General features: G+C 42.1%; 1 protein-coding gene across 1 annotated transcript in view; it reads right to left on the bottom strand.

Moving 5' to 3' along the window:
* Positions 1–17,057, bottom strand: part of LOC136842587 (uncharacterized) — a 441,719-nt gene that overhangs the window by 353,386 nt on the left and 71,276 nt on the right. Inside the window, 1 exon segment of the mRNA XM_067110134.1 lies at positions 4,102–4,323. Within this exon segment, the coding sequence (XP_066966235.1) occupies positions 4,102–4,323 (222 nt within the window).

The raw sequence follows: 17,057 nt of genomic DNA, 5'->3' as shown, positions 1-17,057 counted from the left end.
TGCCTTGGTTCTGTTGTTGCATTTTGACAGAAAGGACTATTGGTCTTGTTACTAGAGGGGGCCTCCTTTGCGATCTTGTACCCCTCTTAGAAGACCTTTGTTGGCGAAGTGGATGAACTTCAGACTGTCATTCGTTGGGCGGAGTTCAATTCCCGTTTGTCGGCTGATGAAGAGTTAAAGGGATTTATTTCTAGTTAAAACTAAGGTATTTATATCATTACCCCTCTTAAAGTAACTGAATGGACAATAGGTCCACTCTCCTTCTCTTCCACACTTGCTAGAAGCTGGACAGCCTGGCTCCTACCGCTGTCTGCAAGAGAAGAAAGTCATGTCCTCCTTTTTCCCTGTGTAGAGGCTCTTCTCGTTGTCGTTCATCTACCCGTCCTAGAGGAACCTCTATCGGAGGGCCGACCACGAAAGAGCTCAGACACCTGAAACACAGGAGCCTCAGGCTTACTCTTTTAGTGATGAAAATCGTTGGTAGGACTTTTCTAGCTGTTTTAGATATTAGATCTTACGTGGTTTTCAGGGCCAAGGATGAAAAGACTTCTTTACCAAATCTTGAGAGAAGAGGTGAGAGGAAAAAAGGGGCATAAATCAGTTCTGATTTTGACTGGACGTGACCCCATTAGCCAGGAAAGATCAAAGATGGGCATTTTCTTCAGGATTCCCGCTGAGAAAGCATAGCTGATTCGTTGGCACCACCTCCGAGTCCTTTATCCATACACGACATCAGATATATGAGTTCTTCTGTGTCAGTCGTGTTGAATAATTCCATCTTTCTTCCTCAAGCTCCCGGGGTCCAGTCCAGAAAATTACAGACCTCAAAGGTCCTAAGAATTCCTTTGAGGGGGAGGTCTAACTCTGATGTTGACCAACAAAACTTCGTTTTCCCCATGGCCACTCGACTAGAAGAGTCAACAAGATTCGAGAAGTCTCCTGGGAAGAGGCAGGTATTCGAGGTAAGCGATTCTCAGTTTGATACCAAACGCTAAATCTTGAAGCCAGTTTGGCTGGAGAAAAAGCAAAGGCTGTCTTTTTTGTTCCTTCTTGAAAGTATCCACTCATTCAAAACTTTAAGAGCTCTCTTGGACGAAAGCGGGGAAAAAACCTTCATAAATACTGCCCTCTTAGGCTTCTTCCCAAAGTAAATACTGAAGGCGGGGATTCTCTGCAAAAAGTTTTCGAAAATAGCTTCATAAGTCTTTTAAAGTCTGATGAAAGCTGATGGCTTTTATATCGTCTTCGTCGGAAAACTCTACAATAGGATTCACAGGAGAATGCGGGATATATCATTCTCCTTTTCCGATTGTCCGAAGACGAAAATAGCGACGCCTTTCAAAATATTATCATAACGTTCGGCGTCCAGGAGTCCAGTCTCTTGGCGTCTGGCCCTGGCGTCCATTTTCGCCTAAAGCTTAACATCTTGGCGGCCAGCCTCTCATGGCGCATGGCGTCCTGGAGTCCAGCTTCTCGACACTTGACGTCCTGGCGTCCAGCTTCTCGACGCCCGACGTCCTGGCGTCCAGCTTCTTGACGCCCGACGTCCTGGTGTCCAGCTTCTCAACGTCCGACGTCCTGGCGTCCAGCCTCTCGACGCTTGATGGCCTGGTGTCCAGTTTCCCGACGCCTGGCTACCTCCTGGCGTCCAGACTTGTAATGTTCGCTGATCCGCCAAACCTAGAGGTTACTTGAGAACTGGCTGCCAGTGCGACATCGGTCAAAAGCTTCCTCAGGTTGACGTTGCTGCTGCATCTGAGCTGTGAGAGCTTTTTGTTGTATTCCGTTTTGGACGCTTGACGCCAGTGCATCCCGTGCCCAGAGTTACCTCTGCGATGGGGACTGCGTCGTCCGACGACGAAGAGAACAACATTACCTCGCCTTTCCTATGGCGAGGGTGAGCGTCCTGGGAAACGTCAACAGGTACGCTCGAGGGGACGACTGCTCGGTAGCTAAAGCCTCTCGCCTCCCTTCGTCTGTCGACTTTCCTTCTCACAGGGGTTGGTGAGCTTGGAAGAGGTCTAGGACTAGGAGCACGACAGGACCGAGCGGTCGCACCCTCCACTGCACTTGCACTAACAACATATTAACACTTGTATTTTTTAGATCTCTTATTGTCGATCACATATCATCCCTGTCTTCTGAGAGGGATTTTACCTGTTGGGCCAGGGCCTGAATGGCGGCCAACATATCTTTAAGTGTTGGGTCCTTACCTGTTTCAGTAGGGGGTTCAGAGACTACCACTACGGGAGAAGGATCAATAGGATAGTTAGCAAGGGGAAAAGAATTAACTACTCCCTGGTTATATCAAGAAGAGTGAGACACAGTACTCTTAGTTCTTCTGAGCTGGTCTTTCAAGCTTTCTCACATATACACCGACTATAAGCAAACCATTCCCGTTCTTCACATATACTGTACTGAGTGGGGACCCAAGGAGACTTTAGCAAGTGGGTTTTGCACCCCCACACACATTCTCACACTCGATGAAGAGTCAGGTATGCTGTAAGAAATTCCAAAAAAAGCAATCAAATCCGAAAGCCAAGCCAAAGTGTACTTCACCAAAATAAGTTGTGAAAAAAACACAGACTCTGCGAGCGAAATTCCATCGATGTTACCAACACAGCGGCAGGGAAGATCTGAGGAATAGTTGGAATGGTTCCAGGTACCTGGGTAGAGGGCGCACAGGTGGTTCACCTGACTACCGATCGGCGATTGCCGCGAGTTTTGAAATTCTGCCATGACGTCAGGGACTTAAGCTATAAATATAACTACCAGGTAAGTTAGATGTTTAAAAACCAATGTTTTTCAAGGTGGTTTACTTGACCAATGGCTTTGAATAATCACCATACAAACATATAATCTAAAACCAAAAAAAGGAAAAGAAATTCTTAAGTTTAATCATCAATTCTTAAGTTTAATCATCAAAAGTCTGAATGGCAAAAGCCAGGCAAAGAGTCCTGAAAGATGTCTGACTTCACAGTGGCAGGAAGCAAAGTGGAGTGCAGACCGACAGTTGGGCAGTCATTTGCCCCTACCTGTCAGTAGCTTACTACTTTGTAAATGAGTCTGTACAGCCATTCCAACTCATATTTGCAAGCTAAATCCCCTATGTAAAGAACAAAGGTTTTGATTTGTGTAAGGTTGAGAGAAGCTTTAATTTTATTTTATTTAAATTCCTCTTGTACCCAAGTCTTAGTTTTTCCTGGCTTATTCTTCTATTATTGTTTGTGTGTGGTTAAATCAATTTGTCAGTTTATTTTCTATAATTTGTTGTCATCTGCCTTAGCTTCTGTTCTCTGTTTGGTTTTTGTATATTTTACATGTAGGCATTTATTAAATAAAGCAGTATACCCTTTAAGCTTCTCATTTATGAATGTACCCCCAACACATTTTTTAAATAAGATACAGTTTCACAGCTCCTCATCTGTTGCTCTCAGTTTCAGTTTTGCAGTTCCTCATCTGCTGCTCTCAGTTTCAATCATATAGCCATAAACCTGGTACATCTGTATTCACAAATCCTCACAATCATTCTGACACCAAAAGAGCTCTCTTCTTTCACTTTTACTTCACTAATAGTTACAACTCCAAACATAGCTCTATAAATAGATTCACTAACATAAATATTTGCTAGACTGTGTTAAAACTGAGACATTCATATCTCCAAGATTCAGCAATTCAGCTTTTCCTCAGTTTAGCACCAGTGATATAAGGATTCAACCATCTTGCCACTTGCCATCTGTCTTTCACACCTTGGAGGGTAGTGAAGATGCTACTGCTTAGTTACCCACATCCTCGAAGAGTACTAAGGGATTGTTGCCAAGGTAAACTGAAGAAGCTTCTTAGCCATTTAAAAAGAATTTCTTGGCCCAAGAATCCAAGACATACTAGTAGTTTTTTGGTCATTTATGTAAATAAGCTCACAAACATATATTATAGATAATTTTAACAATCAAGCCATAACTGTATTGTTCAAAAGTACTGGATAGAGAACACTTTCGCAAACTGCACTTACTGTACTTCAAAAAACTTACCTATAACTTTTAAAGAGACTAAATGTAAAAAATATCATGCCAACTGAATAATTCTAGCCATAAACTATACCTTTCGTTTTGCTGCCATCATTATCAAGTAATACATTGACTTCAGATGAAATGATGGATCTGCAACTGAGTGCCCATGCTGGTGCTCACAACAAACCCCAACAATATCTACAATATGGGAAAAATTAGCCTGGGGTATGTTAGGCTGCTCATAAACGTAGCGCGAACAGTGTCGTATGATTTGCTGACTTTCAGCAGGGCCACTGGAAGATGCCAAAATTGCCTGAAAGGAGAGAAATTCACTGACAGCTATTAACTAAGAAACATTAGACGACCAAAAATGTCTGGCCCACATAAAGTCTGTTTCATCATCATTCATTTATATGCCCACATTTCCAGTTTCAAATGTGCCCCGACTCTCAGTCCTTTGCTTGTAGTATGGTATTCTAATGAACACACACCAATTGGACCCACATGCATGTATCACTCAGTTACCCCATATCCCATGGGTTTTTAGCACTATTAGGAGCTATGTAAGTTACCAGAAGGTTCCTTGTTGCATACTGATAATTTTCCATTATTAACTACTATTATAGACATTTTTATAAAATTTATTTCTTAAATACTTACCTCTCTATTACGATAGCTGTATTCCTGCTTCGGGCAGGAGGACGATAGAGTTAAAAGTAAACAGAAAATAATAGAGTCGTTTAGTTTGAACCATCTATTCACCCATCCCTTTCGGGTGGTCTGAGCATCTATAATTTTCTATTCAGTTTTTTCTTCTGTCAACATGAGTGGGGAGGTGATACATAACAGAGGCAAGTATTTAAGAAATAAATTTTATTATAAAAATTCCTATTTTTGAAATGAATCTTACCTTTCTATTATGATAGCTGATTCCCACATTGAACTAAAGAGATGGGAAAAGAGTGAGGACAAAATACATAAACAGCCCCCAGGAAAACCATAAAATTCCATCAGGAATAAGACGCTACTAACCTAATGATCAGCATCCGTCTGCTGGTACTGCTGCCAAGCGAGGACTAATTCATTAGGTAGCAAGACCTACGAATGATATTGGAGGTTTCTTGCTAGGGATACTGTACCACTCTCACTCTGATGAAAGTGGAACACAAGGCCTTGTGCCTAGGCCAGCAGAGCAACGACAGTAAAAGAATGAAGGCCCCTACCTACTGTAACACAACCTACAGTAGGTGCCTTCATACTCCCCAAAACTCAACAATTTCCTAACTACACAGGAAAGGTTAGAGTAAAACCATCCTAATTGTTCAGGGTATGAGTTTCCCTGCCATAATATAAATTACGATAAATAGTAAAAAAATTCGACCTTCGGTCAGCTTTAACTTTTATGGAAATGGTGAAAACTGCCTAAAATTAAAAGCTAAAAAACTTACAGTTTAGTAATATTCAATCAATTAGCTTAATTTTTCAACAAAGAGGAAAGTCTCTAGCACAATATTTAGATTTATGGTGAATTTTTGAAAAAACATTTTTACGTCCAGAGTTACAGATTCATGCATCATATTGTGATAAAATTTTCTCTGTGTTGCTTTGATCGTTTTACAATTTGTTATATAGCAAAATCATCGACAATTTAGGGTACAATACATAAAAACACCAAAAAAAATAATCCATTAGCATTTAACTGTTTTGCTCACAGCTAGAGGATTAATTTGTATAAAATTATATCTGAAAAACAAAAAATTTTTTTGTTCGCTGTCATATATTTCAATATTTATATATGATAATGATATTTTTTCATTTCTGATGGTTGCATACTAAACTTCAGGCAATGCAAAAAAAGAAAAAATGAACTCTTAATCTAAAAACTAAAGCGTGCTGTGATTTTTGAAAACTTTTTTTTCGATTTATTAACTAAAAAAGCTAACTCAGGAATATCTCGCGGCATACAGGAAACGTTTTTGTAAATAGAGGCTTGGCGTTTAAGGGTTAATTTCCACATCTTGCACATAGTGTGAGGCAAAAACGGAGTTACACCTCCACTACGCCACACTGACAACTTTCTCCAGAGAAAGATTAAGGAAACTGAAAGTGGTCACTACTGCTCGCACATAATGAAACTTTACTTCAAGCAGAGGTAAAAAAGTAATCTAGATTTGCATGAACCTCTCTGACCAGAGTATTGTACAGACAATACATGGCATTCTTTGACAAGGGTAAGTCAGGTTTCCTAGGGCTGCAAAAAAAAAAGGTAATTGACATTTTGCCTGATTTTCCTGGGGATTACAAAGGAGCGAGGCAGAGGACAGACTGGGGATTACAAAGGAGCGAGGCAGAGGACAAGACAGTCATTCTTGGCTCTGAAAAGAGGTAGTCAAGAAATGACTGCTCCTTGGGTCGTAAAGCCTACACAGCATGAGAAAGCCTGAAGCTCACTGACTTTCTGCCGAGGCCAAGGCTAACAAAATCAGTGTCTTCACTGCCAAATTCTTAAGGGAGGCAGAGCTCAAGGGCTCAAATGGGGGCATATTCAAATACTTAAGCACCACATCCAAATTCCAGCCCAGGGGTTTATTTGGGGACTTAGGAATCTCAATTTGGAAGGAGCAGATGGCCTCCTTAATATCCATGTTAGACAAAAGATCTAGGCCAGTATGTCTCAATAGAGAGGCTAATATGGGTCGATACCCTTTAATGGCAGGAACTGAAAAATGTCTGTTGTAGTGTAAGTACAGTACAAATTTAATAATGTTATTCACAGAGGTACGGGTGCAGGAAAGCCTTCTACAGGAGCACCAAGCCCTATATACTGACCACTGTCTGTGATACTGTGCATCAGCTGACTTCCTTCAGTACCTCCACCACCCAAGAATCTGCCTCCAGACCCTGCCAAACCAAATAAAATAAGTTCAACCTCCCTCCTACTGGAGACTGAGGGTTTGATGCATCATTTCTTAACAGAAGCTGGATTTTTTCTAGGGCGCTTATTGTCCTTCCTGAAGGCCCGAAAGGGCTGGCTTGAGGGCACCGATGTCTTACCTGTTTGCCTAAGGGGACCTTGCAACTTTGTGTTAATGGATAAAATTGAACACAATTGTTCCCTACGCTTAACAACTGCATTAGTAAAGGCATGCACTGACTCCCCAAGGGAGTCTGAAACTGCTTTATCTAAGCAGTCCAAAAAATCCACCAGATCATTTCCCAAGTGTTGTTTTTTTAATGAAGAATGGAACAACCTCTCTTGCTATAGCCATTTCCGATAAAGACAATCTCCGTAATGCGGAAAGCCAAGAGAGCAAAAAACTCTCACTCCGAGGAAGTTAATACAATCTTACCAGAGGAAACTGATTTCTTCTTATTCGGATCCAGCAGCAAGAAAAAACTGGAGTCTCTAATAATGGAAGATGGGGTAAAATCTGGCAACTGCCTTGTATCATAAGACATCACTCCTTTTTCCCATAAAGAGGGGAAGAAAAGAGGAAGAACTTTTAGAGGAAACTTTCTGATGAAGCAAATCTGTTCAGTGCTGACTGCCAGTCAAGGGGACAGAAGAGGATCTGCCTTAGGTTCTAAGGGACCTTAAATCCTGGACTACTGGTTCCTCAGAGAAATCAGGATTTGTTACCAAAGACCTTAATCATTCTCTGAAAAGCTGATGATTGATTCATTGACTGACTGACTGATTATGAAATTTAGGTCTTGAAGACCAAGTGCCGGAACCCACCAGGATTATTCAGCGTCATAATGAAGATGAAATACATAAATTAATGAAATGATTAATAATAAGTGAATGATAACATGCTAGTAAAATTCAGTGTTAAAACATGAACGTAAAAAGAAGAGGAATGATATTATATAAAACCAATAAAAAATAAATATTTATAAAACTTTTATATTTAAAATATATATTTAATACATAAAATAAATTATTAAAATCTTTATTAAATACACTAAAGTCATATCTCATTAACCCTTAAACACCAAATGGATGTATTTTACGTCGACTAAAATTGTCTGTCGGGTGCCAAGTGGACGTAAAATACATTGACTACAAAGTTTTTTTTAAATATTCGCGGAAAAATAGTTTGCGAAAGATTTTAAATCACGCGCCTTGAGGGATGCTGGGAGTTCACGGATCACGCTGTTGTTTTGTTTACAAGCATTACCCAGCTGCGCATGCGCGAATTTCTTTCTTCTTGCACTACAAGGCATCAGCGACGCATCGTCGGAGAGCGATTTCTTGATGCATTCGTGTTTTGCAGAACTTTTGCAAGTGTTAGCATATTTGTGACGCAACAGCACGTTTGCAGAGATGTCCCAACGTCGTCAGGACTGTGAAAGGCGCGTATTGCCTGTCGGTAGTGAGCGTGTGAGGCAGTTTTAGATTGGGATGCTGGGAGGGACCAAGCACCGAGGTGACCCAGCTTTTCAACGCGCCGTGTTGTGCGCCACGTGTGGCGAAAGGGACCAAGGACCACATCCTGTGCCTTTTACGACCCCTTGGAAGCATCGGGGTGTCCTGAGGGCATTCATAAGCATTTGGGAGGCCTCCAACAAAGGACATTGATGAGTACTTGTTGGAGCTCGATCGAGCAGGTGGAAAGTCCTCATTTTGATGGCAGTTGGTCATCTAGTGATGAGGACATCACGTAATGTCAGTGATGACAGTATTTGCCCCCAATGTCCGTCACGAGCCACAGCAGAAAAGTGAACTGGAGTTCAGTGGTTTCAGTGCCTATGAGAGAGAGTCTGAGGAGGAGGAGGAGGAGGCACCGATTGTGGCTGGTGGGGACGAGACAGAAAGTGATGGTGACAGTGAGGGAGATGGGCCAATGGGGAGGGTGAGAGTGTGAAGTTGTGCCCGTGCACATGCATGGTTGCAACATCGCGGCAGCTTAGGTGAAGGCCGTTCGTCCGAAAGTGATGAGGGGTGGTTGGAGGACCCCACCCCACCTAACATGCACCCATTCACGGCAGCACCTGGACCGACCGTCTCTGTGCCTCTCACTGCACTGGGGTTCATTCAGCTCTTCCTTCTGCAGCGGGAATTGCTGGAATACCTCATTGCAGAGACAGCGGATTACACTCGGTACTGCCGTGAGGAACTGCAGATGACGTTGTCGTATCGCTGGCAGGGCTGCAACCTCACGGACATGATGCCTGCTGCCGACGTCAGGCAATATTGGAGGCGGAATTTTTTTTTAAGTACGCCCAATGTGCCCAGCATTATGCCCTGTGATAGTTTCCTGGTGTTGGACAGGTATTTCAACGCCTTCAACCTAAGGGCCATACCCCAGAATAACCCCGATCACCTCATCTTAGTCCGCCCAGTGTTGGACTACATTCGTGAACGGTGCCAGTTTCTCATGGTTCCTTCCAAGAACCTTTCTTTGGATGAGGGGATGATGCCACACAAAGGGCATCTAAGTATAAAAGTGTACAACCCCAAGAAGCCAAAGAAATATGGTGTGAAGTTATTTTTATTACGGAATCCAACACTGGATCGTCGTGGACTTCTCTGTGTATTCGGGGGTCTTCTCACGCTGTGTGACACTGTCTTGGTCTTGTGGATCGTTTCCGTAACCAGGATACCACCTGTTTATGGATAATTATTATAACTTTCGGTAGCCCTGGCCCAGGAACTGTATGAACCAGGTGTGCACGTCAGTGGTACCCTTCGGTTGGTGCGTGGGGCCCCGAATGTCCTCAAGAGGTTAAGCTAGCCAGCCGCAACATCTGGCAAGAGGAGACAGAGTGGCGGCGGAAGGAGATGTCTTCATCATCTGTTGGAAGGGGTCCGACTCGTGCCCATGATTACGACCAGTCATGAGCCCATCCAAGAAGAGGTCGCTCAGCAGAAGAAAACACGTCGGCAGGGCTGAGTTACATATAAGGAGTTTTCGTGTCCAGCGGCCTACCGTCATTGGGCACTACAATAGGCACATGGGAGAGTTGATCTCTTTGATCAACTCATCCAGTATTATCCTTCGCCAGGAGAACCAGGAGGTGTACACAGAAGCTCCTCAAATACCTCCTTCAGTTGGCCCTCCAGAATGCCTACATCCTCTACTGTGGGTACAATTCCAACACCCGGAGGTTGTCCCACATCCAGTTGTTCGAGGAGGCCGGGAATGCCCTCATAAACTTTAATCCTGAGGAGTGGCCTTCCAACACCGCGTCCCTGCCACGAGCTCCAGATCTGGCCCGAGAGGATAGGGCAGATGTTGCTAGGAGGGCCAACCTCGGTCGTCCTGCTCCTGCCGACGCCGCCCTTGATGATGCCGCCGCACCTGCTGTCCATGTCCCTGCTGCCGCCCTCCCTCACATTCCAATGTCCCGTTGGGTAGTGACCCTGTGTGTCGGCTGCAGGCAGGGGATCACACTGGAGCCCCTAGAAGGGCGTAAGCAGAAATGGTGCTGGGTGTGCCATATGAATGGCAGAAGAAGAGACACCCGGTTCGTCTGTTGCACCTGCAAGATAGCACTTTGCAGGACTGGGGAGTATGACCGCAAGTACCACACTGCGGTCACATATTGGAGTGCGCCTATCCGAGGGACACTAGAGTGCGCCTATCCGTGGGACACTGGAGGGCGCAGAGGACCGCCGAAGGGCGGCCCATCTGCAGTAAGGGCGCGCGTCTCCCTCCCCCACCTGTACCTCGTCATGTCGAGAGGTAAAAAATGCAAGACTCTTCAATGGAGGAGGGAGAAAACAAGAATAGAACGAAGAGTCAGGATTACGAGTGAGTATTCTGCATTGATTTTATATTTAGTTTTATATTTATTACAAGTTTTTATATATCTGTATTTATTGGTGTTTTGTATATTATTTCGTTTTATGCAAAAAAAAAAGTTTTCACCTGCATTCCTTTTAGTTATGTATTCGTACCAAAATAAAAAAAATATATATATATATGTGTATGTATGAATGTGTATACAGTATATATATATGAAGTTTTCATAATAAAACTAATATTGTAATACTTACCTGAACACCTGAATTAGCCCTGGTCACCCACCAGCCCGAACTACATCCCCATAGCCTTTACCCACTAAGTGAGTAATTAACTGTCAGCATTACCAACGCTTACAGGAAAATCTTGTCAAATGAGTTACCTGAAGTACCGTTGGCAACACTGCTGCAAGTCCCAGCCGAGCGAGGCCGAGATCCCCAATTGCATTTTTCACTAATCAAATTGAAGTGGGGAGGAGGGTGGGAATCATTCAGGTGTTCAGGTAAGTATTACAATATTAGTTTTATTATGAAAACTTCATATTGCAATACACTCCCTGAACACCTGAATTAGCCCGATTAACAAAATTTTGAGGAGGTGGGATCAATCTAATTCAGCCCGACCTTCCAACAGGGAAAGCAGGTAACTCATTATTCGCCTACTTTGTGTAAATGAATGTATCCTCACCTGGTTATCCCACTCAGCAGGTGAGAATGTTGTAGAGAGAGTACCCCCGACGTCAGTCTCATGTCTAGGTACTGTCTGAGTCAAGCTACCTCTCATGTGGTATTCAAACCTCCTCATGGATAGAGAGTAGCAAAATAAAAACAACCTACCATGTGGCTAATCACAGCCTCCCATGATTAGTGGAGAACGACAAACCTCCCATGTGGCTAATCAAAGCACTCTCATGTATGGAGGGTCTGAGTCGAGCTACCTCTCGTGGTATTCAAACCACCTCATAGATAGAGAGTAGCAAAATAAAAAATACCAACCTACCATGTGGCTAATCATAGCCTCCCATGATTAGTGGAGAACGACGAACCTCCCATGTGGCTAATCAAAGCACTCTCATGTGTGGAGGGGTATGATGAACCTCCCATGTGGCTAATCAAAGCACTCTTATGTATGGAGGGGTACGATGAACCTCCCATGTGGCAAATCAAAGCACTCTCATGTATGGAGGGGGACGAAGAACCTCCCATGTGGCTATTGTAGCCTCTCATGTATGGAGGTGAGGTGAAGTTGAGTGTGCAGGATCTTCGACTTCTTCGCTGTCCGTTGCCGCCGATGTCCACGCAGAAGTTGAAGACACCAAACCTGTCCACTGGATCTTCCTAACTTCACAGTACTAACGTCAAACTTAATACTCTCACTATGAACCCCGACTAACAGATTCCTAAATTCCAAAGTTCCTCAGACTATATTCATTACCTAGAGTTCCTCCCACCCTTAACATTACTACGTAATTGTAAGATCGAGTTGGTCGTCACAAAGGGACCAAGCGAGTAACTCTTCTTCGAAGAAAACTGAATGTCTCTGAGGAAGAAAGTCGTGAAAACCGACACCGACTTCCAAGTGGCCGCTTCTAAGAACCTCCGCACTAAGAGAGTACCCCCTTAGCTAAATGAAAGCACCCATGATAGAAGGGTTAGCGGCTACTCACGAACGAAGAGAATAAGTTTCATGTAAAAAGGAGAACGACGAATCTCCCAATTGGCTATTCAGAGCCTACCCATTAAGGAGGGAATGAGGTAGTGTGCCGAGCCGATGACCTTCCGCCCTGCAGGTTGCGGCAAAGGCCGATGAGCGAAGAAGTATCCCAGCGCCGACGAAACAACCTAGGTTAGCCTACAAGAGCACCTCTTTGGACTATCATAGGGAAACTATAGAACACTAGGATACTTAAGACGTACTAAACTTAAGTTCATGTGATCATACTAACACTGTTGCTTAAGATTCTAAAGCCTAGAAGTAATTCCTCTATCTGGTTAACCTAATAACCACCGCACTACGTGAATACTACCTTAGCTAAATGAACACACCTAGATAATAGACTTCGCCGTTAAACGTGGACTAAGAGAATAACCTTCGAGTCTTCGCACTAAGAGAATATCACCTCAGCTAATTGAGCAGCACCTAGACAGGAGAATTCGCAGCTAATCGCGGTGGTTAAAAAATTGAGCGTCTCTTAACCCTCTAACGCCGAGCCTCTATTTACAAAAAGCGTCTCCTATGCGGCATTCGGGAGTTAGCACAAGCGGTTTTGTTTTTTTCAAAAATCACAGCACACTTAGTTTTTAAGATTAAGAGTTCATTTTTGGCTCCTTTTTTCATTGCCTGAAGTTTAGTGTGCAACCATCAGAAATGAAAAAATATCATTATCATATATAAATATTGAAATATATGTGGCGCAAAACAAATTTTTCATATATAATTTTATACAAATTGCGCTGTGAGCAAAAATTTGGTTAAAGCTAACGGGTTATTTTTTTTTTCTTTGTATTGTACACTAAATTGCGATGATTTTGGTATATAACAAATTGTAAAACGATCAAAGCAACACAGAAAATATTATCACAAAATGATGCATGAATTAAGTAAATTCGCGGACGTAAAAAAGTTTTTCTTTCAAAAATTCACCATAAATCAAAATATTGTGCTAGAGACTTCCCGTTTGTTGAAAAATGAAGCTAATTGATTGAATATTACTAGACTGTAAGTGTTTTAGCTTACAATTGCAGTTTTCGACCATTTTGATTCGAGTTAAAAGTTTACCGAAAGGTCAAATTTTTCTATTTATCGTGATTTATATGAAAATATTTCAAAACTGATAAAAGCTACATCCATGAGTTATTTTCTGTTGTATTCTACATGAAATTGCGCACATTTTCATATATAAAAGTTTATGTAATGACTAATATAAAACGGTGCAAACATTACAAACGTGACAAAAGAATTTCTGAGATGTTGGCGAGTTACAGCGGACGTAAGAAAAAAATTTTTTTTTTTTAATTCACCATAAATTGAAATATTGTGCTAGAGACTTCCAATTTATTGCAAAATGAAGGTAAATGATTGAGTATTACTAGAATGTAAGAGTCTTAGCTTACAATTGCATTTTTCGACCATTTCGGTCGAGTTAAAGTTGACCGAAGGTTGAAATTTTGGCAGTTATTGTGATTTCTATGAAAATATTTCAAAAGTGATAAAAGCTACAACCATGAGTTATTTTCTGTTGTATTCTACATGAAATTGCGCACATTTTCATATATAAAAGTTTATGTAATGACTAATGTAAAACGATGCAAACATTACGACAACGTGACAAAAGAATTTGAGAGATGTTCGGCCGAGTTTTGGCGTGCAGGCGTAAGGAAAAATTTTTTCAGAAATTCACCATAAATCGAAATATTGTGCTAGAGACTTCCAGTTTGTTGCATAATGAAGGTACATGATTGAATATTACTAGAATGTAAGAGTTTTAGCTTATAATTGCGTTTTTACCATTTCGGTCGAGTTAAAGTTGACCAAGCTTGAAATTTTGGCAGTTATCGTGATTTATATGAAAATATTTCAAAACTGATAAAAGATACAATCATGAGTTATTTTCTATTGTATTCTACATGAAATTGCGCACATTTCCATATATAAAACTTTATGTAACGACTAATATAAAAAGGTGCAAACATTACGACAACTTGAAAGAATTTCTGGGCGGACGTAAGGAAAAAAGTTTTTCAAAAATTCACCATATATCGAAATATTGTGCTAGAGACTTCAATTTGTTGCAAAATGAAGGTAAATGATTGAATATTACTAGAATGTAAAGTTTTAGCTTACAATTGCGTTTTTGACCATTTCGGTCGAGTTAAAGTTGACGAAGGTTGAAATTTTGGCAGTTATCGTGATTTTATGAAAATATTTCCAAACTGATAAAAGCTACAACCATGGGTTGTATTTTGTTGTATTTTACATGAAATTGCACACATTTTCATATATAAAACTTTATGTAACGGCTAATATAAAACAATTGCAAAAATTACGACAAAATGGCGAAAGAATTTCTGAAATTTTCGGCTGAGTTCGGACGTAAGGAAAAAGTTTTTTTCAAAAAATTCACCATAAATCGAAATATTGTGCTAGAGACTTCCAATTTGTTGCAAAATGAAGGTAAATGATTGAATATTACTAAAATGTAAGATTTTTAGCTTACAATTGCGTTTTTTCGACCATTTCGGTCGAGTCAAATTGACGAAGGTTGAAATTTTTGTATATATGCAGAATCGTCACTCGGCACCCAACAGACAATTTTAGTCGGAGTGATACGTCCAGTCGGCGTTTAAGGGTTAAGCAAAGGAAGAAAACACAGACGGACTCGCAAGTAAACTACGTCCAGAATAGAAGACTCTGAACCATTCCTTAGAAAGGAAGATGAAGTGGACATACTCCAAATACTGTGCGGTAATGAATGTTAAATAATGTCACGTCAAATTAAATTGTGTTCAAGGGCATAAAGCTCGCACCACACGAGAATCGTGAAGTGTGCTCGCAACTGTGTTTGAGGAGTGAGCGCTTATGAACCAGGAACCTTTTCTCCGAAAGTAACTAATCGCATCCTTGACAGCGGACGGGAAGGATTCCCTGGTGAGACAAGAAGTGTACACAGAAGCGGACGGAGTTACTCAACCTTTGATAAATAGACTAATATTCGCATCGGACAAAGACATCCCCGCTGATGCCGGAACCGAACACTGCAGATAAAGAACCTTAAACGAACGAAGCAGTTTTAGCCTCTGACTCTGTCTTCGCCGCGACTTCCGGAAGAAGAGAAATACTCATCATTTCCTGCCTCTAAACCAGCCTAGGAAACTTCCCGAAGTTCACCCACCTTTTATCTGCAGCTAAGCCGAAAGAAAGAAAACACCTAATCAGTTATCTTAACATTAGAACTTCCGACAAATCTCACGAGAGGAGCAAGACCAGAGGGAACATAATAAATCAAAGAAGATCTTACTACTAGAAATTTTTGGGAAGATGGAAAATGTACTGCTAAGTGCTGAGCGGTAGCCAGCAACAGTCGAAAATGGAAGAATCTTGACTTTCCAAAGGAATAAGAGAAACCAGCTATTTCGGTTATGGCAGGCCTAAAGATGGAATGACCTTCCTTACGACACAGACTTCCTCATGTCAAGCTGACCTGGTAAAGCTTACAGGTTGACTTCTCAAGCTGAAAGAAACTCTGTCTAGACATAGCTTTAGAGTGTCCGGACTTTCTAGCTGTTCGCTCGGCAGTCGCCCACAACTAGGTTCATCACACAAGAGTTTGGATGACAATGGTGAAAATGCAGTTGTCTAAAAGATCTTTCGCATGAGGAGGAACATTGGAACTTCCGTAAGGAGCATTAGGAATTCTGAAAATTGAGGGCGTTAGGGCCAGCAAGGAGCTAGAGTCATAGACGTCTTGACACTCCCGCAATTCCTGATTACCTGATGAATGAGACCGAATGGCGGAAAGCATACACCTCTAAGTTCTAATGATCTTGTTCCCCCGAGTTCTCAGATACGACACGGCAGTTACGATGTCGCAAAGCAGACCCACTACTGTGTTGCGCACTAGGACTGAAAAACACCTGAGGGCTTCCTTAACAGCCCTGAGGTTCCCGAAGGTTATCACTCCTCTCATTCCCGATCCCCCAGAGGCCTGAAGCCTGGGACCTCCAAGGTTGCTCCCCAACCTTGATATGAGGCATCTGAGTACAGATGAACGTCAGGAAGAGGGGAGACTAAAGACCTTCCGGATGTGAGATGCGCTTCTTCTGACTATCACAGAAGATCCGACAAGCGAGAATCGTTCCAGATTATACCTGCATTCTCGATGTGGAAGTTCCAGTGATTCCTAAGACATACCTGAAGAGAAAACATGCGTAGACACAAGACCTTGGAGAGAGAACATTAATTCTCCCCAAAAGGCTTCTCCAAGAGGGTACCAGCTGTTTCCTGTTGGACAGGAACACCTCTACTTCAACATTTTGTACCCTCGACGATGCATAATTACTGACACTGGAGACATGAGTTAGAAGCAACAAGTTCGATATACTGGCCACATCCCCTGAACCCAGAGCAGCCACACTAATCATAGCTTGCTGTGACGCTACTGCTGACGACGGCTACACGAAATTGACCATGGAGGAGATATCGTTCTCCCTAAAGACTGTTGCAGAGCGCAAAGGCGCCCTCAACAGAACCCTCTCTGAATGTCCGGATAGTGGGTGGAAGCTTTAAAAGAAGTCCCTCC

Source organism: Macrobrachium rosenbergii, chromosome 10 (assembly GCF_040412425.1).
Source record: "Macrobrachium rosenbergii isolate ZJJX-2024 chromosome 10, ASM4041242v1, whole genome shotgun sequence".
Taxonomy (NCBI): Eukaryota; Metazoa; Arthropoda; class Malacostraca; order Decapoda; family Palaemonidae; genus Macrobrachium; species Macrobrachium rosenbergii.
This window is presented reverse-complemented; position numbering and strand designations above follow the sequence as displayed.